Raw genomic sequence first — 27,350 nt, forward strand, 5'->3', positions numbered from 1 at the left:
ATGTGAGAGCTGAAGTTCACCAATTTAACCTGCAAATTTAGAGCACAAAATAGGATTTACGTCAAATATCAATTTATTTTTTCAGCAAGACAAATGCACTGATAGCTATTAACGGACATCTTTGCAGCTACTTCTTTATTACAAAATATCACTAAATGATTTCTCTAATTCCAGTGTCGACAATTGTATCCCCATATACAAAACAAGAAGCGCCCTCTAAAAAATATTTACATCCAGGAAAGAGCAAAGCCACGTCATGAATTCGATCACACTTATTAACATGTAAAGCAGTTATCCTAAAAAAATAAAAAGAAAAAAGATTTTTAAAAAGTCCAAATACGAGCATGGTCTCGTTGCGCGCGGGTGCGTAAAACGGTGCCTTTTACGCACGGTTCAGAATGTCCGAGAGCTTGTTGATATACTCGATGGTGTACTTGAGGGTTTGTATTTTGGTCAGAGGCTGGCCCCTGGTGGTGTAGTCCGGCGGCAGGTAATCCCGGAGCTGGTGCAGAGCTTCGGCGAGACTCCTCATCCTCATCTTCTCCCTCTCGCTCGCCTTAACGCGCCTCTTGGTGGACATCTTGGCCTTGCCGTGCGTCCTGGGCGCCTTGGGGCCGGTGCAGCGAGCCCGCTCTGGAGAGCCGTAGGCGAGCTCGCGGTGAACTCCGGAGTAGAACATCTCCGGCGAGGAGCACACGGAATCCACGGAGGAAGAAGAATGAGACTCCGGAGAGGAGCCGGAGGAGTGGAGCTGTTCCCCGACTTTCCAGTCGTTTAGGATTTCGGACGTTGCACCATCAAGGTCCATGTTGAGGAAAATCAGCATCCAGGGATGATGACAAGCAGACGAGTTTCTCGGAGGAGATGACGTTTTTATATGCGGGGCGCATCTCCGGAGCTTTATGGGTTCACAACTGAGGCGGCGAAAAAAAAACAAAAAACGAGTTCAAAGCGAAGCACAAGTGGCAAAATGCGACCTTCGCGGAGGACGTCGTTCGTTCTCACCGAGGTGCGAATAAGGCTAAATGGGCGGATAATGCGAGAGAAAGACAAATAATTAGATTCCCTTTGTGGGAGATGAGCCTTTAAAGTCTGTGGGGCGACAATTATCAGTTTGATGTGATCTGCCTAATGAAGGGGCAGGCCCGCACAGGACACCCAGAACATTTGTAGGCTAAACTTTTAAAGCGGTGTTTTTGCTTTAGTTAAAACGAGAGAAATTGAAATAAAATGAGAAAAACGGCACAAACAACTGTATCAGTTTTTTATTGCGTGTGTGTGTGTGTTTTTCGAGCATAATAATTTAAAAATCAAACATTTTGCAGGAAAAAAAGATCCGACAGCAGGCATAAAATGGTCTATTAATTGATTAAAATGCAGCTCTACAAACATCATACATACAAACAAAAAAATAACTATCCAACACATAAACAGAGGGTAAAATTGGAAGAAAAAGTAAACTGATACATTGAAAATGTCTATTAATTTAAATGTGGAAAATTATACACTTGTATTCATGAAACAATGAACTTATGTCACTTCGGTCAACGCTGCTTAGGCTAACCCAAATACATAAAATTCTACCCGTAAAGTTGGACACAGTGAAAAAATAAGTTAAAACATACACACACATACATAATTTCAAATATGCTGCTTTATGAAGAACTGTAAAGCCATAATGCAAAAAAAAAATGTAAGTACATATTTATGGCCTTCATTAAATCCCATTTTCCAACATTAATTTGCATTTGTATAGAACTGCGCAACATACTGGAAGCTGTTCTTAATCTGTTGTCACACTCATCCGAACACGATGCAAAAGTCACTAGAAATTCATCTGACAACAAACCGTCATTTGTTTTGTGTTTTTTTTTTCTGTCCGCCACCAGAGAACCAACCGCTCATTTCTTCAAGCACTTTGGTTGTTTTAAGTGTTTTATTACGACAACGAATCCATGCCAATAAGAATACGGCTGGACGCAAGTTGGCGAGGAGTTCTTTGGCCGAGAGGATGCAGCTGTCACCAAGCTCATGCCAGACCTTTTCATGTCTGAAAAGGTGTTTAAGGCCTCACTCATGATCAAGGGGGCCGACAGCGGAGGGCTGTAAAACCAACAGCTCGCAGTTCTCTACAGGAACCTGTGTGTTTAAATAACACTTATTATACATAAAAAACTGGATTCCTGTTGCTCCAAATTATCGTGAGTCAAGATTTGAACCCCAAACCTCCCAAATCCAAGGCAAACGTGAAAACCACTAAGTCCCCAGTGCTTGCTTTCGTTTTTTAATTATTTTTATTTGGTGATAGTTGGCCAGCACATCCACCTCACAGTTCATCATCATGTCACGATAACTTTCACGTCCTGCTTCTCACTTGAGGAACTTGAGCCTGAGTCTCTCAACCAGCGGCAAAGGGCTGTCGCCGCAAATGACGGATTCGTCGCTATCTAACCCACTGATGGGGGACGCCAGGATGGGCGGTGACATGTCATTCGTATCGGCTTCTGCCTGCTGGGTTTGGCGTTGAAGTTTTGCGACGTGATCTCCACTTGGCGCACTTTGATAAAAGGATTGGACACTCTCACTGGTGGTTTTCGGTGGTCCACAAACGGGCTTCCGCGGGCGATCTAACAGGAGCCGTCCACCGAGCTTGCTCTTGGTGGCTCGGCGAGGCCCGATCTGCCGGTTCTCCGCATCACTATCCTCGCTGGATGAACACACGCTCACGCACACGCTCTTCTTGACGGCCACGCTTCTGTCTTTGTCCACCTGAGAAGGCTCAGAGAGGCACCGTTGAACTTTTGCGGCTGCTGTTCTGACAAATTTGTACTTGGGGGCAGGCTTCTTGTCCGCCTTTGTCTGGCTCGGAGTTGCCTCACCTGACATTTTGAGACCGGCGTTGTCTTTATGAGAGCCTGCTACGGGTTTTAAAAATGGCGCAAGGAGGTTTAGTTTTTGGGAGACGTCCTCATTTGCTGCTTGCACCGGCGGGGTGGCCGTGAAGGATGACGCGTCCCAGTCGATGTCGCTAAGATGAAGGGCGTCGATAGCGGCCGGTGAGGAATCCGCCTGAGAGAGAGGGGTACTGGGACACTTTTGGGTGAGTTGCTGACGCGGTTTATGGCTGACGGGTGTGTCCAAAAGCACCACTTCCTGTAAGTTTGAAAGAACGGCCGGCCGTGTTTGGGCGTTGGCTTTTTCCGAAGAGGAGCTCTCGAGGGTCATCTGCGCGAGGAGGTCTGAGACACCATCGGCGTTGTCAGCCGTCTTCTCTTTTTTACTCTTTGGTTTCCTCTCTGAAAGAGGCACAGAGACTCAATGTGAGCACCGATGATAAAAATAGGACATCTTAACTTTATTTGGGGCTCAGCAGGGGGGGCCTTAAATGGTGGCAAGTGTGTGCTGACTCCCGTTGATCAGGAACTTGAATGGGATTGGTTAGATATCATAATAATGGTGGGAAATTTTCATTTTATTTTTTTTTTAATCACAAAAAATGGTGTTTGAATTAAGGGTGTGTAGACTTTATATCCATGACAGTGAGTTCTAAAAGTAAAAGGGAAAATTACATTTTCATGACTTTTCCTTACAGATAATTCTCCCTCTCTTCGACTATTTTTCCTGCGCTTCCGATTTCAACGTGGGACGTCAAGGCTCCTCCATAGGAGGAAGCGAAAGCCCTCTGCTCGTGTTAAAGCGCAAGGTGAAGCACAACCCTGAAGGAGAGAGACACAGAGACACCTCGCGGCTCCATCTGAGTCTTTGATGTGTGTCGGCCAAAGCTGTCAAACTAACATGTTCGGGTGTCGGAGCGGCCGTAACGGCCTCGCTTGCAAAAACAAGCCGACGCTCCCCGTGCGCCTTTGATCGTCATGGGAACAACTTGGCACGTCTGGGTACGGAGATGGTGGGCGGAGCTCTTGGGGACACACGAAATCGATGGATTAAAAAAAAAAAAAATCCAGCCGTTTTCTAATCCCTTTATCGTCACGGAGGTCGCGGGCATGCTGGAGCCTATCCCGGCTGTCTTTAGGACACCCCGAACCAGTTGGCAGCCAATTGTAGGGCACACACAGACCGACAACCATTCGGCTTCACGACCACACCGAGGGACAAATTCGAGTGTTCCACATATCAAACGTATCAAGCAATATTTGACCGAAAGGATGTCATATGAACACCAGTGTAGTCTTACTCTTCGTTTTGTTCTCTTCAGCCAACGCTTTGTCCCTCAGGTAGCTCCCCACCACCTCCGGGAAGGCCACTCGAAAGAGGCTCTCCTCCTCCACCGACCTCACCTGGTGCCGATCCTCAGCGGGCCAATCCTCCGCAAACACGTAATGATCTGCGAGGGACAAAAAGAGGCAATTTTATTTCACCACCTTATTTTCCTCATTTAAAATAAAAGTGAGATCTTTTTTTTTATTGTGTTCTCAATATTTTGGGGTATCATTTGTCACAAATTCACATTGTTTTCCAAGTTCAAATGCAATACTATGGATGTGATAAACAATGAAAATTACGTCACCGCGATCCAGTTACAGAAAACAGAATACAATTTCTATGCGTGTAAAAAAACAAACAAACATACCCCCCCCCAACATATTCTTAATATTAGTATTGACGAGAGTTGAACTTTAGAATTGCAGGACAACAGCTTTACAATAAGCGTCCGCATCTCAAAATGCATTTTAGAATAATACATTGGAAAAATAGTTAAAATAAAATTAACAATCATATGAACACAAATTAAAATTTTTAAATAATTTTTGGGGAGGGGTGTGGCATTATTTTCTTTTGCACACCTTTTCAGGTTGAAATGTTAAGAAGAGGGGCTTGTTAATATGACAGATTGCCCAGCACGGGGAGGAAGCCAGTTTAGCACCTAGCGGCTGTTGTGAGGGATCTGCCACCTCTGAAGCGCACCTAACAGCCAGTCACTAACAACCCCCCAGGAGCCCCATCCGTCCCCCGCACCCCAACCTGACTTCTGCCCCGCACAGCAAGCATGCCTGTCATTCAATCCGAGAGGATGTTTTTGCAACGTGTGTGAGCGCGCGTGTGGTTAAACTTGCCCGGTGTGCTCCAGATGACTTCGTAGCAAGCAACCGAATTCCTCACGCGTGGTTTCAAGATCCTTTTTTTAATCAGAGAGGGGTAGGGGGAAAAAAGGTTTGAACATTTTTAAAAAATCAAACAATAGCATTGTAATAAATTTAAATAGGAAAGAATGTATTGAATAAAATAATACTCTTGAATAGGACTACCGGATGGGCTTGATTTGCGATGACGTAATTCTGCCGCACATTCTGTTCATCAGCTCCGTGTAGGTAATCAAAACCAAAACCTTTTCACTGGTGTAGTGTTTCGGCCAATCCATCTTTTCAAGAGCAAATTTCTACGGGGAGAAGGAAAATAAAACACTTTCCCGATGATAGTGGTAATCTGGGTCAAGAATCAAATGATGGAGAACAGCATTTGATACGGCTGCTATGCAATTCCGAAAAAAAACTCCATCTCAGAAGAACAATTACCAAAAGAAAAAAAAAAAAAGACCCAAAACAGAAAAAAAAATCACTAATTGTTAAAATATGGGGAACCTTACGAATATGAAAAAGGCCCTGCTATGGATGGACATAATGTATTACCTGCATTGATAGCATATTTGGCTGCCTCCTCTGGAAGTTTTCGACGGGGTTATCTTTGGATAGGAGAAACTCGTTGATAATCTGCAGGGGAAATTAAAATGAAGGATGTGTTAAAAAAAAACACCAATGCAACAGCTATTCCGAAATAAAAACCAAACAAGGCGTATGGTGACAACTCGACCTCTGAAAATGGAAATTGCTGACTCGCCAGCGTTTTCCTGAAACGACAAGGAAATAATCTTCGTTAGAAAAAAGTGCCTCGAATGGCCCTGCTAAGTACAGTGTGTGTAGATGAGACCAAATCTTTTTTTTCCCTCCATGTACTTTTTGATATTCGCCTCGATGGACTGAGCCTGCCGGGTCCGTTCTGAGCGGTGCCAATCACATGGACACTGGTAGTCAAAATCTTGAGGTTGGCAGAATCGCCGACTGTCGCAAAGCACACAGCCGCTGCGTTCGTGGCCTTTGGCTGAGCCTTAAAACAAACAAGCAAAAGTCTGGAAAACGATTTGTGAAATGAGTTTGTGAATGAAATTTCTACTTGTTAAGCCTCCTGGGGGAAAAAAAAAATCCTATTCAACATTTTGCTGTAATTTTGCCTTTGAATCCACACATTTAAGACACTCGCCTAACTCTTATCTGGTCTCCAAGCGAAGGTGCGAGATCAAAGCTCACTCACCTGGATGTCGACATATGTGGCAGTGGGGAAGCTTCTTCGCGACTCCCTGAGACACGCACGCCACCTCGTCTTTCCACCGCATGAACCTGAGAGAATCAGCACATGCGACATCATCGCACCGCTCTGCTTATCTTTGTGGCGCCGCTTATTTTCAATTCTACCTCTGCAGAAGCGTTTGCCCTTTGATGCTCTGGATCAGCTTGAGAGCTTGTTCTTTACCCACGCCCGGGACTCCCTACGAAATGACGTAACAGAAGAACATAAGTTGTGTGTGGTTTGTTTAAGTAGCATGAAACGTACCTTGGGAATGTAATCACATCCAAGGAGGATTGCCAAACCAACAAGATTCTCTCGGCAGAGGCACAGTTCTGTTTGGACCCGGGAGGTCTTGTAGCAGTCCACCTGGGGGTCCTGGAAGGAAATACAACAGCTGATGATGCATGCTGTCCATGTTTTGTTTTTTGAAATAGTAAACTAATAAACGATTTTGTCTGTAATATCAACTTTAAATGTGTGATAAAACTCTTAACGTGTAAATGTGTGTTGCCAACATCATCATACAGTGGATATAAAAAGTCAACAGCCCGTTGTTCAAATGTCAGTTTTTTGTGACATCATGTTAGACGTTGGAGAGCTAATGAAAGTACGCACTTTGGAGTTCATATTGAAGTTTCTGTAGACGGTCCGTGCTCCGTACAAGAACACATCTCCATCATTGGTGATGCAACCATCCACAAGACTGTGTGAGTCCAGGTACGCACACATGGCCTCTGCTTCCCCTGCGGCAACCACCCATGGCACTCCCAGATAGTCAAGCATCTCTGCACACTGCAAACAAGAAGGTGGCAACGTTACACCACTGCAATAATGTTCAAAATCGGTGTCAACGAGCAAAACAACCTCTCGCAGGACAGCATTAAAGCGCCCTCTGCTGGTGCTTGTGGAGGATTTCGATGCATTTTTGGGCCCTCCAAATCGGTTTGCAGTCCTCTGGATCATGGTCTCTGTTTTCAGTTTCGGGGCCTCCCCTTCCATGACGAATACTAGCTTCACCCCCATAAGAATGAGGGATGACACCCGGAAAAATAGATTCCTGTGTATTATCGTGGTTGGTTAATTGAGTTTGCTCCGCTCAGTGAGTTGAATAAAAGTCTAAAGAACCGTTGTTCAAATCCAAGGTGTTTGTTAAGTTTTGCAGAAAGGACTAAAACACGGAACAGTCGGACATGCACATTCATAAGTTTTGATGAGGTACAGGTTACAGTACAGTGTAGGTTCATCCTAAAATTCCAACTTTTTGTGAGTGTATTAGAAGCATAACTCTACGCATACTGTGTAAGTGGACTTAAAATGAGTGTCGAGTATTACCTCAGATGGGGCTTTGTGACTCTGCCCGCCATTGCTTGGACGTGCTGGGCTTCGCAAACCCACAAACTGAGGTCGACAGCCAGCGTCTTCCCGCTCAAGCTATACAGCGGCACCGACTCTCGCACAGGTTCAAGGATAGACCACAAGTCGTGTACACCCATCGCCACACCAATATGTACTTTTATATGTGGTAAATGATGAGAAAATTGACAGCGATCGGATACATAAGACAATAACTGAGTCAACGTTTTTCAAACATGGGCGCCTCTGAGGCAGCGATCCAATTCGCTTTCAATCTGACCAATGCACGTTCGTTGTTGTCCTCAAACCCGTAAAAATTGTGAAAATGTATTTAAAACCCGGCATAGTTCACAAAAACAAATATAAATATCTAATATAACATAAATGAATAGTTAAATCCGACAATAAGAAGATGATTGAGTCAAAACGTGATAACTTGAGATCGATGAACAAAGCGGAACGTCCGCAATGTCGCATTAATTTGACGTCATTTTAAAGCGCCGCCAAATCGGTGTTACCATGGACACAAGGGTACTGTTTGCAGACCGAGACCGCCGTAATTTCACAAATTCTAAATTAAAAAACTGAACTAAAGTACTCTATGAACTACAAAGTTGATACATCTCGATGACCATAAAGACCACCAACTTATCATCGGAAATGTCTGCTTCACGTACGAACGGTTGGTACAATCTAACAATTACATGTTGTTTTGTAGCGCTGCTCAACTCACTCGAAAGATCCCGACTTAACTTGTGCATCATGTATACAATTAATATAATGCATAATTGCAATGAAACACATGAGATGAACATGCATAAAACCAATTAATGCTGGCTGTATGACGTTCCTCTTATTTATTTATTTTTTTCAGACTTGGAACCAAAGTTACACATCAAAATAGTGGGCTTGATTAAAGATCAATCTTTTCACATTGCCAAAAGCATCATCGAGGTAAGCAGCAGCGTGCAGAAGTTTTGGTTCAATGGAATGAACTGTCCTTCCGTGTGAATTAATTGTATATACATACTCTGAAAATTGGCTGGCGACTAGTCCAGGGTTTCCTGGCTGACTCTTGGTCAAAGTCAGTTGGGTTAGGATCGATAATATACCAAATGATTGGATGGATGTTCTGACGTGATTTTTTTTTTCTTATTTACCAAACAGGGACTAAAACAAAAGTTTCCTCGTGAGTTTGTGGATCCAGAAATTCTTGCATTACTTGAATTTGACTGGCATGCATTTCTGGACAACCAGAAGAAGGTATTTTGATAAAATAAAGAATGGTGATTGTATGGTATGAATGGTATTTTATATTTTTTAACATTGGCCATAGCCAGAATAGAATTGTTGCTCTGTTCTTGGTTTTTCATATGGATATGTGCAGCTCGATGATAATCCTTCCGGGTGGGATGCAGGGCCACAGCTCACCCCCAAATCCTGGAAAATCCTAAAATATCTGCCTTCAACAGAAATCTCTGATGTATATCCATTTTTCAAAGTAGATACAATGCCAAAATATAAACAGAACATTTCAGTTTTTGCTTCATGATCCTAACATGTACTCAAGTACATCTTCAATGAATTAAAAGAACTTCCCCACTGTTGACATCATGTGACATCCTCTTGTGACTAAAGGAAATGCGCGGCGAAATGTGGCAGTTCTCCAGTGGCGTCATGTGCTTTGTGGATGGCCAGTTCATTGGGGACAACGATGCTCTCGTCACCTGGGCCAAAGACCAGTGGGCTTTCACGTGCGACCAGCCGGAGGCTTCCTGCGTGGACGAATACTACCTGAAACATCTCCAAGCAACTCGGGCAAGTCTAACATCAAACCACAGCAAACAAATATAAACAAACCGGTGGTGCCTCTTGCTCTAAGTCAAAGACTTTAGCAATATGAACCAACTCGTCAAAACAGGATCTGAATCAAAAGTCTCGTAATATTAGTTAGATAGCCTTTGTTTTTTTGGGGGGATGTGTTAAAAAATAAACTGTTGTGTTTCCTATTTAGCACAGGTTTGTCTTCATGGACATCGAGATTGGAGGAGAGCCAGTGGGGCGGTTGTTATTTGAGGTAAATTGATGTCTTTTGGAAAAAATACATATTCAACCTGGCAGTGAAAAATATAGTCTTAAAACTGCTGTGTTCAAAGTAACACAAATTGGATCAAACAGCTAATTCAGCGTTGCCTACGCTGTGTTATTTATACCAAGGAGATTGGATCAAGATTTGATCTGGGGGGGTGGGGTGATAACAATTCTGATGAGATAACGCTATCAAGAAATGGGTTACCAGATTATCAGTCGTACTGTTGTTAAAAATAACACACTCGAGATGCAATTTTCCCTGGTCAAGGGTCGCCATAGTGAGTCACTCACATGATGTGTTTGGCACAGTTTTAACACTAAGCCTTGGTGTTAATTGGTGCTTTTTTATATGTGCCCTGCGATGTCTTTGTGACCTCTCCTGGGTGTATATCGCTTAATGTCCAGAGACCCTTAAGGGGAACAAATGATATTGAAAATGGATACATTGACTTTTTCAAAAAGTGGCATGAAACCATCCTCAGAATATTGCAGCTGAGCAATGTGCTTCACCAATCTTTGCTCTTTTCTGTCACGCAGCTCTTCTCTGACGTGTGTCCGAGAACGTCGTGGAACTTTGAGGCTCTCTGCACAGGAGAGCGGGGCCAGTCGACCGGCGGTTATCCGCTCTGCTACAAGGGCTCCCTGTTTCATCGGGTGGTGCCCAACGGCTGGGTGCAAGGAGGAGGTACGCCACGGCCCATGCACGTCACATCGCTGCCACTTTAATCAATAAATATAATTTAATTTAAATGAATGTTTTGCACGTTTTGGGGCTTTTCTTTGCAGATATTACTCCAGAAAGAAGAGGAAATGGAGGCGAGGCCATCTATGGAGCAACGTTTGACGGTACGGCAGCGAGCCGTTGAATAATGACTTTTCAGTGTTATTTGTCTTACCGTATGTCTGCGTTCAGATGAGAGCTTCGCTCTTTCTCACACCAAGCGAGGCACTCTGGGTATGGCCAACAAGGGGCCACACAGCAACGGCTCCCAGTTCTATATCACCCTGCAACAAACACGGTGGATGGACTTGACCTATGTTGCCTTTGGGTTAGTTGCCATGATGAAACATTACGCGATTGAATCGCAAACTATGGCATCTTCAGATTTGACAAAGCATGTTTTTTTTGCTTATTTTAGTCAAGTTGTGGAGGGTGTTGACGTCCTCAGGAGGATAGAAGAGGCCCCCACCACCAATCAAAGACCCAAGAAGGAATGTACAGTTGCAAACTGTGGTGTATTTAAACTATAGCTCATATTTAAAAAAATAAAATAAAATAAAATAAAGAAAAAAACAATTTGTTTTACAAGAACTGTTTAAAACCGTATGTAATGAAACCGCCGTATATGAAATACGTAATTGTTGTCTTTTTCATTTAAAATGTTTATCTACCAGAGACGCCAATCTTGCCTTTGCCTTGTGTTAACGTTTGTCAGTTTTTGGCCTCTTTATAGTGTCAGCTTTGGGGGGAAAACCCCCTCTTCTGTCTGTCTTCTGCCTTTGGTTGTTCTTCCTCGTATGCTGCGTTTTCTTGAAAAAAAAGAAAACATTCAACCCTACCCCCTTATTTGTCTGAAAATGAATATTTTCAAATGGCAAATATGTATTTGTCCATTTCTCTTTGCCCGTCACGTATAGTGATTTCCATTACATGTCAAAGCGTGCACTGATTACACTGATGGCGTCCTTCAGCTTTGTGTTCAATTAAGCAGGCCCAGAATTCACATAAAATAATTAAGTCAATTAAAATGAGACTGTAAATGACGTCACAATATTGGCCCTGCCCCCCCAAACCGCCCCGCCTCGCCCCGCCCCCAAAGTAGAAATGTGTCACATGATCTGTCAATAGGAAGTGTCTAGTTTAGCCTGCGAAGCTTCTGCCTCCCTCTGTAGCCTCGAGTGCCAAACCCGAGACGACGAGCCCGAGAAAATCACCGCCATCTCATTCCCGACACGTATCCCGCCTCCACTCAAATAGGTCGACCGGAGCCATGAACGCGAAGGTGTATTTGGTCGCCGTGGCAGCCGTGGTTGTCATTTGCGCGGGCGTCGCGTCAGCCTCAGGTAAGTTCACCGGACGCTCGCTGGCTCGCGCCGATGCTAGCGGCTAACCGACTAGCCTCGAGCGACTCGACGCATCGACGCATTTCCCAAGCCCTTCAAGATCGTGTACACAAATGAGAAAATGCCCCGTTAACTCGAAAGACAGGCTGAATAATATTTTAATTGAAGTGCAAGTCGATGTCACTGTTCCCCCCCACCGGGTGCTACGTATTAAAAGTCATCCAATTGGCGACGAGCCAGTTTCATTTCCACGCTGGTCGGCGTGTAAGCTAGCCGAGCGTTGCCATGTTAAAAGCGAACTAAATGACACTCAGTTCCACAATTTAAACCAATAATATATATTTGTTTTTATTTGAATCTGGAAAAATTAGATGCAAGTTACAGCATTCGAACACTATTTATTTGTATGTGCGTAGGTAAGGGGAGCCCCATATTTGTTTCCATACAGATTACATTTTTTTTGTAATTTAAACCACAAACTCTCTTTTCATAAAAAGTCAATTCTGACAGTTTCGCTTCAGTTTTACCATTGGAAAGGGCTTGTGAAACCCCGTTAAATAAATAGTGAGAGAGTTGTTCCCTCATTAGAATCAAATAAGCCATCTTATATTTAACAACGTACCAAGTGGTCTTTGTGCATCAAAATTAATAGTTTGGGGAACCCCCCCACCCCCCATGAAATCTATTTTAAATAAAGGAGATGGGTTAAAATGCTCAACAAAGCAAGCCCACAAGTTAGCAAGAATTAGAAATAAGCATTAAAAGAAATCCAGATTTATCTAAAAAATGTAATATGTTTGCAGATGAATGCGCCAACCTCAACTGCACCGCTTGTGACCCTGCGAATGACTGCCAGTGGCTCAACTGCCCATCATGTGAGTATCCTTCCATCCCTAAATGTGCGTATGTGTGTCAGGTATGCGCGACGAGAGGGCCACAGGTCGGTCTTTGTGAGGCCCGAATTGTCCGCTCGGACTCCTCCTGATTCCTGGGAATGGAGGGAATGTATGTAAGGCGTCATGTTGCACAAAACAGCAGTCGCGTGACTGTGACAGGCCAGTTTTCGTTATTGTTTTGGGCTCACACATTGAGGATTAACAGCAGTTGTTGCGATGACTGGTTTCCTTTGAAATGTTTTATCGGGCAAGGTCTGTTTACGACAGATCCGTTCCGTATAGTGGCGGTGTAAGCAGAATTTGTACATGTAGGAACATGCTGCGCTCTTCTACCACCCCTACACCCCCTCCCCCAGACCCATGCAAATCTGCTTAGCTGGACTAAGTTGATTTTGCAATAGCCACCAAACACTCTCTAAAAAAATGCCTGTGTGGTTAGGTCAGAAGAATAGAACAGATTATCGGTGTCAGGAAAAGAGTTTAGACTTTTTGGCTGTAACTCACATAAAAAAAAAAAAACACACACACATTCATATCTTGACCATTCGTGCGACTGCACATATGAACAAGAGTTGCGTTAGGCGTGTGATTATGCCTGATGCAGAGGAAGCAAGGCGACCTTGTGGCAGGAAACCTGACTTGTCTTCACACCGCGGCCCAATGAATAAGGAAACCAAAAAAAGCTTTAGCTGAAGGAACGCTTGTCTCCAAATGAGTGGCTAATCCTGACTGTTTTGGTCAGATTTGTGCCACAATCACTTCATTTGAGAGCAGGCGGTGATCTGAGTTGTCGACCGGTTTGACAAGTCAACCCAATATGAAGATTTGATTCCGAAACTGGTCTGACTGCTTGGCAATGTTGTCAAATGCCGTGATCCCAAACGTTTTTTTTTTTTCTTCATTTTTTTTAATGCTAAAAGGTTTTCCGTATTCCTCTCACATTGCACATGAGCAGAGGGGCGCAGAGGAAAATATAACGGGGGGGGGGGTGGGCAGAAGAAAAAAAATCCCAACAATTCGAATGGATGTCAAGTTGAAAAGGCGAAATTCAAAAATACAGTAAAATAGTGTGTACCGGTATACCTAAAGTGTGATTTAATGATGACCGCATCTGTAACTAAACCCTATTCACAGATGACATTTTCCATTAAAATAAATGAAAATGTCATTACTCCGTTGCAGCTTTCCCGACAAAAACGACAAATGTTGTAATGTGTGTTAAATGGTATCGGTCTGTTAAAAAAAAATGGTATTGTATATCCTTAATTCATTTGACATTGAAGGCCAACAAGCTCCTAAGAGGTTACAATGTTCAGCTCAATGATGAAGACCTTTTATCTAAAGTCCACAGAAATTTTGCAATTGGTGTTTGCCAAGACACTTTGGCAATCATGTAACAGTGCTGACTTGACACACGCACCAAGTTTGTCTGGACCCAATGTCTCTTTCTGGCTCAAGAATGGCTGACTTGTTGTTTTTGAACCCAGCAAAAAGTCCCCATAACTCTAGCCATCAATGACTGTTTTGAAAGTCCGGAGGAAGCACGTTGCAATGGCAAGCTAACACCCTCGCAATCATCGCTGCTCCTAAGCCATCTGAGGTCTCATTTGTAGTTTGTATAAACCACCACCTCGCTTACAAATATCCAAGTGCTGGCCCAACCTTTTCACAGCTGCCTGTTAAAACAACGCAATTTTTATCTATGGCCGTGCAAAGTTTCCCCAAAAGGTGTCAAAAATATTTCAACCGACATGTGACAAAATCCTTTGGCAGATAATTGCGTAACGAATCCACTGCAGACAATGAGGCGGGATCTAGTCAGCTTTGTGTGTAGAACAAGTTGTTTTTATAATGTTCAGATTGTATGCTGGCATGCTGAATCATAAACCGGATCTGAGAAACAAGCGTTAATTGAGCTTCGCAAGGTGTGGTTCCACAGACTTTTTTTTGTTTTGTTTTAAAGACAGCAAACATACATGGTCTGAACTTATTGATGAATGGCATCCTTTCCTCGAACATGTTTAAAGTGACGTCGGTGGATTGGAAAGAATCCGTAGTCACAAGATGCCGTGAGTCACGACTCGCTGAGAAACACTAATTCATCCGTAACGGGTGAGCGCGGATATTTGTCGATCTGAGGTTTGCAGAACTGACCCGTTGTAAACACCGATAATGTTTTATTGGGGAAAGCGTCGACGTCTGGACTTCCTCTTTTGAGGGGCAGGAAACATTCACGGAGGTCCAAAGTCCCATTTGTTGGTTAATGAGTAATTGGATTACATGATCCATTCCTCTACAAATGTATTGAAACACTCAGGCCAATATTAAAATTTTGAAATATATGGCCTCAAGTTTAAATATCATTAAAATATGCTTTTATTTCTGGACCTCACTCTAATCCTTTGTCGTAAGGCATCCATTTTTTCATGAGACTTGACCGACGGGTGTATTTTGTTGACCGGGTGTCTCCCAATTATGTCCAAATCTGCACCGGTTGCTAAGATACCAAGCTGGAAGTAGCTTGCCGCCTAAAACTGCTCCTCTTTGATGCGCAGTCTATCGTCACAGCGTATTTGTAGTTGCGACGCCGCCATTGCGCAAGCTGTTTTAGTAATCTCATTGCGGACTCACTAAATTTGGAATTTGTACTGAATCAATGGCGCATTTACTCATCGTGGCCGCATCATTTATGGCACGCTATTTTGCCTCGGTTGCTTTCAGCTATTCAAATAAAAGAGAAATGAAACCCATGAATTTGTCTTTGTATTTCAGCACCCGTTGGCGGCAGTTGCTACAACGTGACTCTCCTGGATAAAAACATCACCTGTAGCAACGCCAGCTGCTCCGGTAGGTCTCCCAACAGTACAAGAACCTCAATTGTCACATGATCTGACTAAATTGAATGATTATATTACGTGTTTTGTTCACGTCGGGGTCAATAGAGCGCACGTCCTAAACGACGTGTGCTAGGCAACCTTCGTGTATTGAGTCCAAATGATGGTGGCTATCAACCCTGACCCAGATCTGAATGCCGACATCACATTTTTACAGCCTCCTTGCGTTTAGTTACGCACCAAATTTCATCGTTAACTGTACTGTAAAGTCACGTGAGTGCTACTTTGCTTTGAATGTGTCAGCTCTCTGCCTTCTGTCTCTCAGTGTTTTTTTTTTTTTAATTTTCTTTTTTAACATAATTTGAACTGACATGGGAGTGTATTTCAATGTGCGGTTTCCGTGGTATCTGTGGCTTCCCCCGTTTTCAAACTCTTGTCCCGGTGATGGTTTCCTGTCCAGTTGAGCCGACCCCAACCCCGCAGACTCCCACACCTGTTGCCTCTACCACTGCAAAGTCCTCTACCCCCGTTGTCACAACCTCTCACAGCAGCGGTCCTGACCCCACCACAGGTAACCCCCGCAACCTCTTCTTCGCTTCCTCCTCCTCCTCCTCCAGCTGCCTGCCTCGCGCACCCCATCGTGCTTCTAAAATATTTTTGACTGGAACCTTGCCTAATTCAGTATCTAACATTAACAGAATGACAGGTGCACACCTTCCTGTTTGTCAGCTTGTTTTGAGTGATTCCGGTCGGCAATTGATTTTCTGCACAATTTCAGTGTTGCTCAGGAGGCGCAGGTTTCCGACCCCTGCACACTAGAATACACCCAATACAATTTGCAGTTCATTCATTGAAAATATGCCGTGAAAGTTGTTCCCCCAACAAATAGCCCAAGCGTTAGCTCGGTGAGTATAAGATTTTACGATTCACTGAAAAAATGAACACAACAAACGTGATCTTTACCAAAACCTATGGCACTCTTTTATGGTTTATTGCTTGGAAAAAAAAACCTTTTGAACGATGCAGCGCTTAACAGTCACTGTGACCCAACCGCAGCCAATTCAACCAACACTTCCACTGCGGCGCCGACACCCACTCTCAACATCTCCACAGTTGCACCCACAACTTCGTCCAAAAATTCAAGTAAGTGGCTGGTGGTACTTGAACACTAACTTGGATTGTTATTTGTATTCTGAAGATAAGCTTACATTTGGGAGGGGGGGATAAAATGACACTTTCAATTTAACATTTCAGCTTGTCAGTTTCGGGGGGGAAGAGTCAGATTTTATCAAGAGGGAAAAAAATCGCAGTTGGTCTTTTTTTCCTGAGTCAAAAAGAAAAGTACCATTTTCAAAGGAAAAAAAATAGATTTTTTTAATAGACAAAATTCAAGAAGATATTTGGACATTTTTTTGTTGCTTTTTTCAGCCCAAAAAGTTTCTTTTTTTTTTCTTCATTTAAAATAAATAGGGTGATGCCAATATTCTTTCGACTGCATAAAATTCAACAAACCGATTAATTGTGCTTCTATTCTTCATCCACTGTAACAACGGGTGCGTCTTTCTTTCCCGTCGACTCTTCCAGGCAGTTCCACGACAAGCACCCCGGTGACGCCCTCTCCGGCCCCTCATAAGAACTCCACCTTCGACGCCGCCAGCTTCATCGGCGGCATCGTGCTGGTGCTGGGACTGCAGGCGGTCATCTTCTTCCTCTACAAGTTCTGCAAGTCCAAGGAACGCAACTACCACACCCTCTGAGGCCGTGCCACGCGCGCTCAGGTTCCACGCCTCTCAGAATGTACCCCCGTTAACCAAAACACTCCCGTCCGCTTCCCTCGATGACTCTAACAGTGTTTCCGAGCCCCCCCGCAACCCCCATTTTACACCTCGTAAATCAGAATCAGTGACTCTCCTCATAGAAATGAGCTGATTTTCCCGTAAGAGGGAAACACTGTTGGAGTTGTTCAATGTGACAACTTTCCAAAAAATTCACTTTAGCTTTTAGCCTGTTCAATCGTTTCCGGCCCCTGTCCCGAACGCCGTTTTATCTTGTATATGTTGGTCGTAGTTTAAGAGGTTTTGATCACCCCCCCCCCCCCCACTCCCCCACCGCTGTTAACAAGCCATTTGTCAGGAGAGCGGCTCGATTGGTGTTGTCTTGTTGTGGGCAAAGATCAGCGGAAGCGAGTTATAACGTTGACCGCTGCCCCCTCATGGGCAATCGCATGCAATAAAAACATCAAGTCCCATCTCCTTAGATCACCCCCCCTCCCCCCCAACCCGCCGGCTGTCCGATTGCAGCGGCGGTCATCAAAATGGAAAAAGATTGTACAGTATTTTTAGGAATGTCAAAGAGTTAGTTTAATGGCGAGTTAGACGCGAGCGATGTGCGCCGTTCCTCGATGGCGGACCGTAACGCAGTAGGTGTCAAGTGCCTTTAAACGTCTGGCGTGGCGTCGATGAGGAAACTCGAGGGGAAGAATGCGTTTTTTTTTTCCCCCCCCACTCGAGTGTAGTGACGTGTATCCCAGCTGGACTGAAGAGCCTTAGTTACCCGTGGAAAGACAGTAGGAGCCCGGGCGTATTAAAAGTCAGAATTGAACACCTTCCCCACCCTCAAAGTAGATGGCGAGTTCACGTACGGTCGTTATGACTTGACACTCCCGGCAATCGGCGAGTGTCACTTCTGTTGTATTGCAGGGTTTGGTTTAATGTTATGGTGAAGAAAATGTTGATAAATGAGGAGTCTTGTTGGCTGTGTGCTGCTATTTTTTTGTTTTGTTTGCTGTCATTTAGTCGTCATGTCCATCTTTTAGGTTTTCGTGAAGTTCAGGGAAGTCTTAATGAAGGAACGTTGATCTGCCTTTTTTTTGTGTGCGCTTTACAGGGCTCGTAATTGAATATGTAGGGTTTATTTTTTATTTTTTTGCATGCTGTTTCCTTCTTTTCTCTTTATATGTAACAATTAAGGCCGTAATGATTCATACTCTGGCCAAAGTGGAGTTCACGTGAATATAGGTTTGGGTTGGAAATAACACAAGAAAAAAATTGTAATATTGGTTTCAATGTCACAAAAAAAATTGCATTTCTTCCAAATTGTCTATTTTTATAGTTCTTTTGCCACTTATAATTTCCGGCAAAAAATTGTTGCCCATTGTGTTTGGCAGGCGGCAACTAGTTTTGAGTGGGCCACCTCTTTGGCCAGGCAATGAATCAATTCTGTCCTCAAGTGTATTTGCTTCTTCGGATTTTTTTTCTTCTTCCCATCCTGAAAAGCCACTTGATAAATCGTGAAGAAAATGCCTTGAAACCATGAGCCGTTTTTACGCCAAATCCCTCCGTTTTGGCATGGGACTTCAGCATTGTACTGACGAGCTTTGCTTGTGCCGCGTTTGTACGGTTTGGAAATCAAGTGCTTTGTGTATTATTTGGCCGCGCAGTATCAAATACAAACTTGCTTTGCAGTACTATTGCCAGGTGGGCATTAGGTTACAGCCCAAAGATGCACCTGGAGTTTTTTTTGCCTTCGCCACTTCCCATTTTTGGCCACATTTCCAAAAAATACTTGTGAAGCGTCCACCGACGCTGCTACGTCATCAGGCCTGAATTTCTAAAAGATGAGCGTTGCACGCTCAGATTGTCGCAACACGTGTACATTATCGCCTGCTTCTTACTTGCTAGCCGCGCGCTGCTTATGGAAAAGTGCCTTACTCAGTTAAGTTTGTAAGAGGGGGAAAAAAAAGAAATCCTGCTTGTTCATGTACCTGTAAATGGCTATCAGCTATTTCAGACCTGTTTGGACATTTTTTTTTCGCCTAGCCTTAACTTAAAATTCATTCTTTTGGTAACATACCACATGCCTGCTTATTAAATGATCTCCTTTCCAAACTGGCGGCGGTACAGTTTCGATCCTTTTTATTTTCAATGTGTAGAAAACCAAAAAAAAAAAAAGCTTCAGCATTCCCTTGCATGGCCCACTGATTGCTAGGCACGTGCACACTGGAGCGCCATCCTGTTGCCTTCTCCAAATGTCATACTTCTTGGTATGATTCCAATGGCTATGTACAAAAAAAAGTGCCCTTTTTATTTCTGTCTTTCCATGCGTTTGCATTGTTTGTTTTTTTTCCCAAGTGTGGCTTTATGTTGCAGCCTGTTGACCCAATAAAGTTTGTTCAAACGAGCATCACTGTTCTCCTTGGAATATAGATGATTGATCTTTTGTTTTGGCTCTACCGCAGCAATTTTTAAGGGCGTCACCGGATGGAAAGAGGCTTGCGCCCCAGGATAAAGTTGACGCCTGTGAATGTGAAGTCAGCTTTTTTTCTGTGGTGGGAGTAAATGTTGAATGATGTGGATGTTCATTTTTTTTTTTTTATTACTGTAGCTCCTTTTAATTTTAAATTTTGTTGGCACAGTTTGAACATGAACACAGCACTTAAAATAGGAAACTAATAACCTAAAATGATTCAATAAGAAATGTGTTGTACCCAATTTTAAAATTGTATCTTGACCAAGCTTCCCAGATTGTTTGAGGTGCTTGCGTGTAAGGAGAATCCTTGTTTTAATGTCCTATAACCCTTTAAAGTGCTTCAAAAATTACTAGATATTTGTTTCCCCACAGGCACTCATGCCGTCTTTTGGCATTTTTCTCAAAGGTTTCCAGGGTCACTGCAAAGTTTGCTGCTTTCTGGCTCCCCCCTGCAAAAAGAACCACAGTGTGTACTTTCTCCAATGACAAGTGTTTTTGTGTTTTTGCAGTTTGTTAACTTCCAACTGGCCCGCAAACCCTTATTTTGGGATTTCAAGTTGTGTCCGCAAGAATCTTGAATGCGCTCGTGCGTCGAAATTCCCTTTCGATGACTGTGCAAAACTGCCGAACAGCACACTATTAAACTCGGGAGCTGAGGAAAGTGGACTGGCTTTGTGTCTCTGGCCGGGTGGCAGCTAATCTGGTTTGCACATCCAGTTGTGCCGGGTAACCTAATGCAGCAGCAGAGGAAAAGCAAAACCTCAAGGCCCTTCCGCCATACTGCTGATGAGCAAAGGTGGGCGGGGTTAGAGGTCGAAGAAAGTAGCTATGTTTAAAACCCAAATAAAATGGGGGAAAATAAATTTGGTTTACCTTCCCATTTTTATTTTGAGGATTAGATTGTTGTATTATTTCAGAAGTACTGTCCGAGTACTCATTGCATTAACTGGCAAAATTGTAGAAAATATGCTTTATTTCAAATATGCACTATGTAATATACAACAAATCATTGCAACATGACATGGTTAAAAATAAGATCTAAAAACGTGTAAACTGGTTTAACGTAGTCATTCTTGACTAAGCTTCCCAGCAGATGTCTTCTTCTTTGAGGCTGTTGCGTAGCTTCTTTGTTTCCCTGAGAATGTGGAGGCTCTGCTGACCTGCGCTGCTTGGCCTGTCTTGATGATTTTTGCTCCTGGCAGGAGACGCTGACAACGGCTGCATGGCACTTGGCTTCTTGGTCATCTTGTTGGTGGCGTTTGGCTGCTGGGTCAACTTGTGCACCTGAAGGAATGACAAGAATAAATGTCTGGTTTAAAAAAAAAAAACAAATGGTAAGAAAAAAACCCCCAACCAATGGTTAATGTTATTCAAGGCCGAGGTTGATTCTTATTTCATTTATTGTGAAAATAATTGTTGGTGGCAGTCCTAACATACACACTTATGCATGAATAAGGTCCTGCTTGTCCTACCGACTGCTGGTGTTTCCTCAGTTTTGTGATCTGCGCTCCTTTTTTGTTCATCCTGGCCACCATACTTTCTAGTTCTCTCTGCAGTTCGTGCCTTTGCTCCATATGCTGAGTGGCGTCGATCTGACGCATCAGCTCCTGATGTTCACTGAAATTTCCCGCGCGTTTAATCATCGCCAAATGTGACAAATGCGTCTATTACGGCGATCTCGGCTGGACTCACAAGCCCATCTGTCCCAGCTCGTCTTGCAGGGCCAGCAGAAGGTCGGACAGCGAGCCCAGCGACTGCGCGTCGGGCTCGGCCTCCCCGTCTCGCCTAGCCGCCGGCTGGGCGTCCATGCGCAGGCTCTTCTTGGCACCGCAGCCCGTACGGTGCAGGGCGTTCACCCGCTCGCACAGCTGAGGCTGGTGGTGTTTCATCATGTGCAAGATGCTCTGCACGTTGGCGTGCACCGAGTGGCTCGGGTTGGTCGACTGGAAGGAGAACGCAAATTCATCGAAATATTACAAGGGGACTGACAACCAAAAGGTAAGGGTGAATGCTTTATTTTGGTAGGTCACTCCTTACCATTCCTGCCACAAAGGGAATCCTTTTGTGCTTCAGTGATGGACTCTCATTCTGTCGGGGGGATTTCTGGAATCGATCACAATAATCAGATAACGCCAATTCATCCGCGTTAAACATTTTAAGGCTTTTAAACAATACCAGTATGGGTTTTTGGGGAGTCTTCGTTGGCTTAGTCTGCTGGGCAGCGGGTGGAGAAGACAGTCTAAGATTGAGGTCCAACTCTCGTTGCAGCTGTGGACATAGTGCCAAGTTGTTTTTAACCACACGGCATGTAGAGAGGTCCAAAAGTACGACAAATGCATCTGCATGTGGAATGAACGATGGCAAAAAAGGTCGCTTAATTTGAGGAGATTTTGACTTACCTGGCCTGTTTTCTCTTGCACAAGTTTCCGCTCATGCTCCTCCTTCAGAAGCTTCTGCTCCAGAACGGCAAGCTTCATCTGTCAACAGCAGTGTCAAAACTAATGGCTGCAAAAAGTAAAGCGGGAAAAAAAAATAAAGATTTGGGGGTAATAACATAAATCTTACCTCTGACAGATTTTGAGTCCTGCTCAATTTGATACACTCTGATTCAAGTTTCTGCAGCTTTTCGTGGTGAATTTGCTCATCTGGGTTGCTTGGCTGCTTCTCTTGCTTCTGCTGCTGTAGGGTTGAGTTTCAATGAACACACAAGTCAAATTATTATATAAACTGATATCGATATTGATAGTTGGATCTCAAGGTCAACCAAAACCAAGGTACAATTGTCCATGCATTGTACCTGATTGTCCGCCGGTACATCCTTGTCCTTCCTGGCGCTGTCCACCATCTTCCTCATGTAGTTTAGCTGCTTCTCAAGCACTTTACAGCGAGACTCGGCAGACTGCAGCTTCGCGTCCAGCTCTGTAATCAAGGCTCAATCTCAGTTAGGAGGCATCACTTTGCTTTCACCTAAAAGCAAAAAAAAAAAAAAAGGTTATTACCTTTCCTGTTATCACCATCTGTCACAACCAGGCTCGCTGACATCGCAGCGGGCTCATGCTTCCCCACATCGTGTGAAAATTGTGGGTGGTTCTTCTGTGCTTGTAGCCGTTCCTGCTCCAGGCGTTTTATTTTCTCCTGAAGGGTCCTTAGTGCCTCCACGACACCTGAAATGAGGCAAGCAGACTGTACCTGTAAATATATATTCTAGGGACAGTGAGGAAAAAGAAAAGCGAAACACCACACGTACCCTGGCTGCTCTGTTTAGTCGATTGGAGTCCAGGTCTGTCGATCAGGTGCTCTGCGCCTTTGGGGGAAAGCTCCGCTTCTTTTGGGGTTGCCAGTATCTTGTCCGGAGGCTGGTAATAGCTCCCTATATAGCTATTCTTGGAGGGGGAGTCTGAAAACTACACACAACGCAAACCTCCCTTATGGTCTACATACTACTAATTGGCAAAAAGATTAAACTATTGACTTGTCATGCATCATTTACAGAGGCTTAGGTACAAATAAACTCAATTTTACTGCATGCACATACAGACATGACACATATGCACAGCAATTGTATGATTTTTTTGGATCCCCAATTCTCAAGGGCAATCGCCAACTTTATTGAACACAAGAAGGCAAATTTAAATACAGTACCGCAGTTTGTCATTTATACTGGCCACTGGGGCATGAGTCATCCATTTATGCTACATTCCAAGTTTAAAGTTCTCATTTTCCGGTATAAAATCACTCAGAACTGGTTGTAATGAATGTTGCTAACTAGTATTGCGAATTAAAACATATAAATGCATATTATAGAATCTCTTAAGTGTTTGCACCTGGGTGGCCCCTGAGCAGCAGTTAAATTTACTTTGTCAGGACAAATTTATCAGTTTTACCGAACGCACCATTGGTCGAGCAAGTGAAGGTTTGAAATGTCCGAGCTCCCCAGAGGTTCCCTGGACGCAGCATAACAGCTAATTTATTGTTGTTAATCGTGAAAATCCCAATCGCCTCTTCATTCGCAAAACTAACAATAACTGCATTGTTAAAAAGCGGCTAGACACTGGTTAAAGCCTAAACGACGATCGACTTATGCTTGGCTAACATTTAGCACTCCGAGCAAAACGGCTACACTTGAAAGGTTACCTGGTCGTGGCTCAACTCCATTCTGTACCATTACTAGGAGTTATCCTCGTTCGGAGCGTGCGTCTCTATTTAAAACTGCTGATTGATTTCTGTAATAGCCTTTTCGCGCTAAAACAGCTGCTTTTGACACAAGGTCCCCATAGTTTAAATTTCCCTCTCTTTTCGCTTTTTTGGTTCATGTTCCGCCTGCACACTAGTTCCGCCCTCTCCACGCCATCACCTTGCACACTTTCTTGCTGATTACGCGATTAAAAAACGTCACTGTCTCGTAAATATTTCCTCATAGACACGCGTTGTTCAATTGTAATATTAATAATAATTTAAATGACAACGACAGTCAAAAGTCAAAGCTATGCACGACGGAAAAAAATATATTTTGCAATTATAGTGATCCAAATATGCACATTATTTGTGCTGCACGTGAAATAAATGATTTTAATGTTTTTGTACACAAATGCATTCTTTGTTTAGTGTTTGATATGTTGCGTGGCCTTGCATAGCGAATAAACCAATTGTATGCAATCAAAAGCGTATAGCACACAGGGGCCACTTCCATTAAATGTACCACCCTATAAACTTTTGTTGCCTTCATGTTACTTTCTCACTCAGTCTACATGTTTCACCAGGTCATACTTTACATTGCAACTACTAAGAAATTGTCATCTAATAGCATTCTAACCTCTTTCTCACTCGTTTCACAAATAGGAATGACGTCATTTAAACAAAACAACCCGAGTGGGGGTGGGGGGGTCAACAATACCTCACCACCCTTTTTTTGCCCGTTTTTCCCCCTCTCTTATTTGTGATAAACAATTTAAGGAGGTGGAGCGGCGACCGTTATACTGTGTTGCATGGTGGGAATTGTAGTTTATAAAAATCCAGTTTTGGATTAACAAAGGTGTCAGGAAGCTTCAACGAAAACTCAACTCCCAGAAACCCTTCCCTCGCCAGAATGGTAACAGATGGCTGACCAATCAGCACTCAGAGCTGCCACTATCCCACCCCTGAGCACGGAATACCTCTTACCATTGGTTCGCCGCGGCTATCAATCAAATGTTTACCCCGCAGTTGCTGCCTCCTGATGATATTACTGCGGGGCGAACGAGGCTGGCCACTTGTGTGTTAAGGTGTCCCATTGCAAGACTAGTACCGAAGAATGTGACTAAAGTAAGTAATTTACTCACGACACCATTCTGCTTTTGTCACACTATGACAGCTAACACGTCTTTGAAAAGTGGCTTTGCCCTTTTACTCGGACTGTAGTGGCAAGGGAGCAAAATCGAATGGAACTGAGTGACCGGCAGGCAGGCTTCGGTATTTGTATATTTTTCATGACGTATTAGTGTTCAAACTTGTCATTTACGGGCGGTCAGATAAGTAGTAGGAGCTCATTTTAGGACTTGGGAGATTGTTCGTAATATTAGTGAGGCTTTTTTGAGGGGGCAAACCACGTATCAGTATACTAAACAATGTCTGGCGTGATGTTGGTTTAAATCCCCTGCTAGATGCCTTTTGGGAGTCAATGCTTTGTTCAATGTTTTCTCATTGCCCTCACTCTCTTCTCAAATGCAACTGTTGTGTCCTTGTACCATTTTAGGACACATGTCGAAAAAAATGCAACAACCTACACATTCTAATGTTCGCTTACCACATTGAATATGTATATACTCCACAGTCTCCACTTAGCTGGAGTGCCCCGTTTTCTCACTGCTCTCAGTGTTCCTTAGATTAAAATTAATAGCATTTGGGACACGACAGCTGGAAATGATCACAAAACGCACACACGCATGTTGCAGTATTATACTCCACAGTCTCCACGTGGCTGCAGTGCTTCATTTCCTCACCACCTTCAGTCTAATCTCGAATAAAATAGCAGCATCAATGTATCATTTGAGGATACAAGTCCAGAAATTACAAAAAAATAGTTCCATTATCCTGTAGATGTGACTAAAGATATATTACAATATTCGACTCCGCAGTCTCTGCTTTGCTGCAGCGCACAATTTAATCACTGTTCTCAGTCTCCTCTCAAATAAAATTGTTAGACTTGACATAGCTATAAATGATTAAAAAGAACAAACAACAACCAAAACAAAAACATGATCATCATAGCATCGTCCTTTGGTATGTTTTAGTGCTGGTGGACAATGCAGTTAATTCACTTCCATTCTCTCCACTTTGCTGCAGCTCTCCATTTTTGCCAAAAATGCTGTTTTCAATGGTTTACATAAGTATCCCTATTTGATACGAGTGTGTCATTCCTGTACCATATACATGTTGAGTGTTCTCGTGTGCTAATGTTTGCCTTAGCCTTATTGTACATCAACAACACACGTCAAGTCTCCATATCAGAGGATGGACGCGCAAGACCAGGAGACTCTGGGCAGGTGGGATGGGCTGGCCAGCCGTGACCCCAGCTCCAGGACGGCCGCCATGGAGCACATTCGCCAAGAGGTCCTAAGCAAAGTGGAGGCTATCGGGCCCGAGCCGATGTCCTCGCCCTGTCTGTCACCAGCATCCGGTTCCCCCGCCAGAAGCGACCTGAACGCTGTCCTGGCCCACCTCCTCATGCTCACCAAGCGTTGTCCTTTCGAAGACGTGAGGGAGCGATGCGTCCGGCTTTTGCAGGCTGTCCAGGTAGGAGATTTTTATTATTTCTGTTGTCTACCTCACAGTCTTCTTTTTTTTAAATCTACCAGTCTGTTTTCTTTGCTGCCCTTCATCTCCTTTTGAATACAATTACTGCATCTTTGTAAAGTTTGCAGATACACAGCTCGAAATGACAACCATGCTAATATTAGCTTAGCCTGTTACTGTGCTTCAGTTCTGGAGGCTGCACTAAAATACTCCACAATCTCCTATTTACTGCAGCACCCTCCTTATATTAAAAAAAACAGCTGCATGACGAGAGCTAAACACAGCATCCCCTCGTCCTCTATGAGCACTTTGATGGGCTGACATGTCGCGATTGGGAGCCCATAAACGGTTTGTACGCTTGGCGTCATTTGGGTGTTTTTGGAAGGTGCGGGGACGATAGGGGCAGAGTGATGAAAGAGGGAGAAAGCTGCTTTGCAGGTTTTAGCCGCACACCACAGAACAGGCCTTCTGGTATTTTTGAATTATGCTAAGCTGCATTTTCCCCGGGTTTGCCAAAGGCTGCTTTTCTATGCAGCCGCTGTTGCATCTCATTCGGATGAGGTCTTACAGTTGAAGACCCCAAATCCGTGACCTCCCCTTCTCTCATTGTCCCCCCCCCCCCCCCCCCACACACACACACAAACAGTAGCATCTTTCTCGCGGATTGCAGAAATGGAACAGAGGCTTTCGAGTCAGATGGATCTTTAATATTGTCAGATTCTCTGAAGAC

General features: G+C 43.8%; 5 protein-coding genes and 1 long non-coding RNA gene across 8 annotated transcripts in view; 3 read left to right on the plus strand and 3 right to left on the minus strand.

Annotated features, from left to right (window-relative positions):
• Positions 1-55: 55 nt before the first annotated feature.
• Positions 56-929, minus strand: msgn1 (mesogenin 1). Its single transcript, XM_052052051.1, has one exon. It carries the CDS (start codon positions 824-826, stop codon positions 383-385), a length of 444 nt encoding a protein of 147 aa, XP_051908011.1. The 5' UTR covers positions 827-929; the 3' UTR covers positions 56-382.
• A 903-nt stretch (positions 930-1,832) lies between these two features.
• On the minus strand, positions 1,833-8,155 carry LOC127592317 (flap endonuclease GEN homolog 1). Its single transcript, XM_052052970.1, has 13 exons — positions 7,696-8,155; positions 7,228-7,420; positions 6,979-7,155; positions 6,628-6,738; positions 6,489-6,562; positions 6,328-6,413; positions 5,973-6,123; positions 5,830-5,866; positions 5,649-5,729; positions 5,268-5,398; positions 5,076-5,137; positions 4,196-4,345; positions 1,833-3,296 (listed from the first exon to the last, which is right to left on the minus strand). Exons 1-13 carry the CDS (start codon positions 7,854-7,856, stop codon positions 2,371-2,373), a joined length of 2,340 nt encoding a protein of 779 aa, XP_051908930.1. The 5' UTR covers positions 7,857-8,155; the 3' UTR covers positions 1,833-2,370.
• Positions 8,156-8,217: 62 nt separating this feature from the next.
• ppil6 (peptidylprolyl isomerase (cyclophilin)-like 6) lies at positions 8,218-11,567 on the plus strand. 2 transcript variants are annotated; one of them, XM_052052964.1, is made up of 9 exons: positions 8,218-8,398; positions 8,591-8,670; positions 8,884-8,979; positions 9,355-9,534; positions 9,731-9,793; positions 10,345-10,492; positions 10,594-10,653; positions 10,721-10,856; positions 10,947-11,567. In XM_052052964.1, exons 1-9 carry the CDS (start codon positions 8,344-8,346, stop codon positions 11,056-11,058), a joined length of 930 nt encoding a protein of 309 aa, XP_051908924.1. In that variant the 5' UTR covers positions 8,218-8,343; the 3' UTR covers positions 11,059-11,567. The 2 variants fall into 2 exon arrangements, with proteins under 2 accessions (XP_051908924.1, XP_051908925.1); XM_052052965.1 differs by lacking the exon at positions 8,884-8,979 and having other exon boundaries at positions 10,947-11,566.
• Positions 9,365-14,827, minus strand: LOC127592321 (uncharacterized). The gene is made up of 3 exons (XR_007960111.1): positions 14,755-14,827; positions 10,704-10,812; positions 9,365-9,491 (listed from the first exon to the last, which is right to left on the minus strand). It is a non-coding gene; the product is annotated as an uncharacterized LOC127592321 (long non-coding RNA).
• cd164 (CD164 molecule, sialomucin) lies at positions 11,643-19,781 on the plus strand. 2 transcript variants are annotated; one of them, XM_052052966.1, is made up of 6 exons: positions 11,643-11,871; positions 12,675-12,746; positions 15,540-15,614; positions 16,062-16,172; positions 16,658-16,744; positions 17,186-19,781. In XM_052052966.1, the coding sequence occupies exons 1-6, from the start codon at positions 11,799-11,801 to the stop codon at positions 17,356-17,358; spliced, it is 591 nt and encodes a 196-aa protein (XP_051908926.1). In that variant the 5' UTR covers positions 11,643-11,798; the 3' UTR covers positions 17,359-19,781. The 2 variants fall into 2 exon arrangements, with proteins under 2 accessions (XP_051908926.1, XP_051908927.1); XM_052052967.1 differs by lacking the exon at positions 16,062-16,172.
• A 1,915-nt stretch (positions 19,782-21,696) lies between these two features.
• The window catches only part of sesn1 (sestrin 1), a 38,568-nt gene continuing 32,914 nt past the window's right edge, over positions 21,697-27,350 (plus strand). Inside the window, exons 1-3 of the mRNA XM_052052958.1 lie at positions 21,697-21,847; positions 25,052-25,150; positions 26,294-26,620. Coding sequence (XP_051908918.1) covers positions 21,740-21,847; positions 25,052-25,150; positions 26,294-26,620 — 534 coding nt within the window. The 5' untranslated portion in view covers positions 21,697-21,739. The remainder of the gene's footprint in view (positions 21,848-25,051; positions 25,151-26,293; positions 26,621-27,350) is intronic.

Source organism: Hippocampus zosterae, chromosome 19 (genome assembly GCF_025434085.1).
Source record: "Hippocampus zosterae strain Florida chromosome 19, ASM2543408v3, whole genome shotgun sequence".
Lineage (NCBI taxonomy): Eukaryota > Metazoa > Chordata > Actinopteri > Syngnathiformes > Syngnathidae > Hippocampus > Hippocampus zosterae.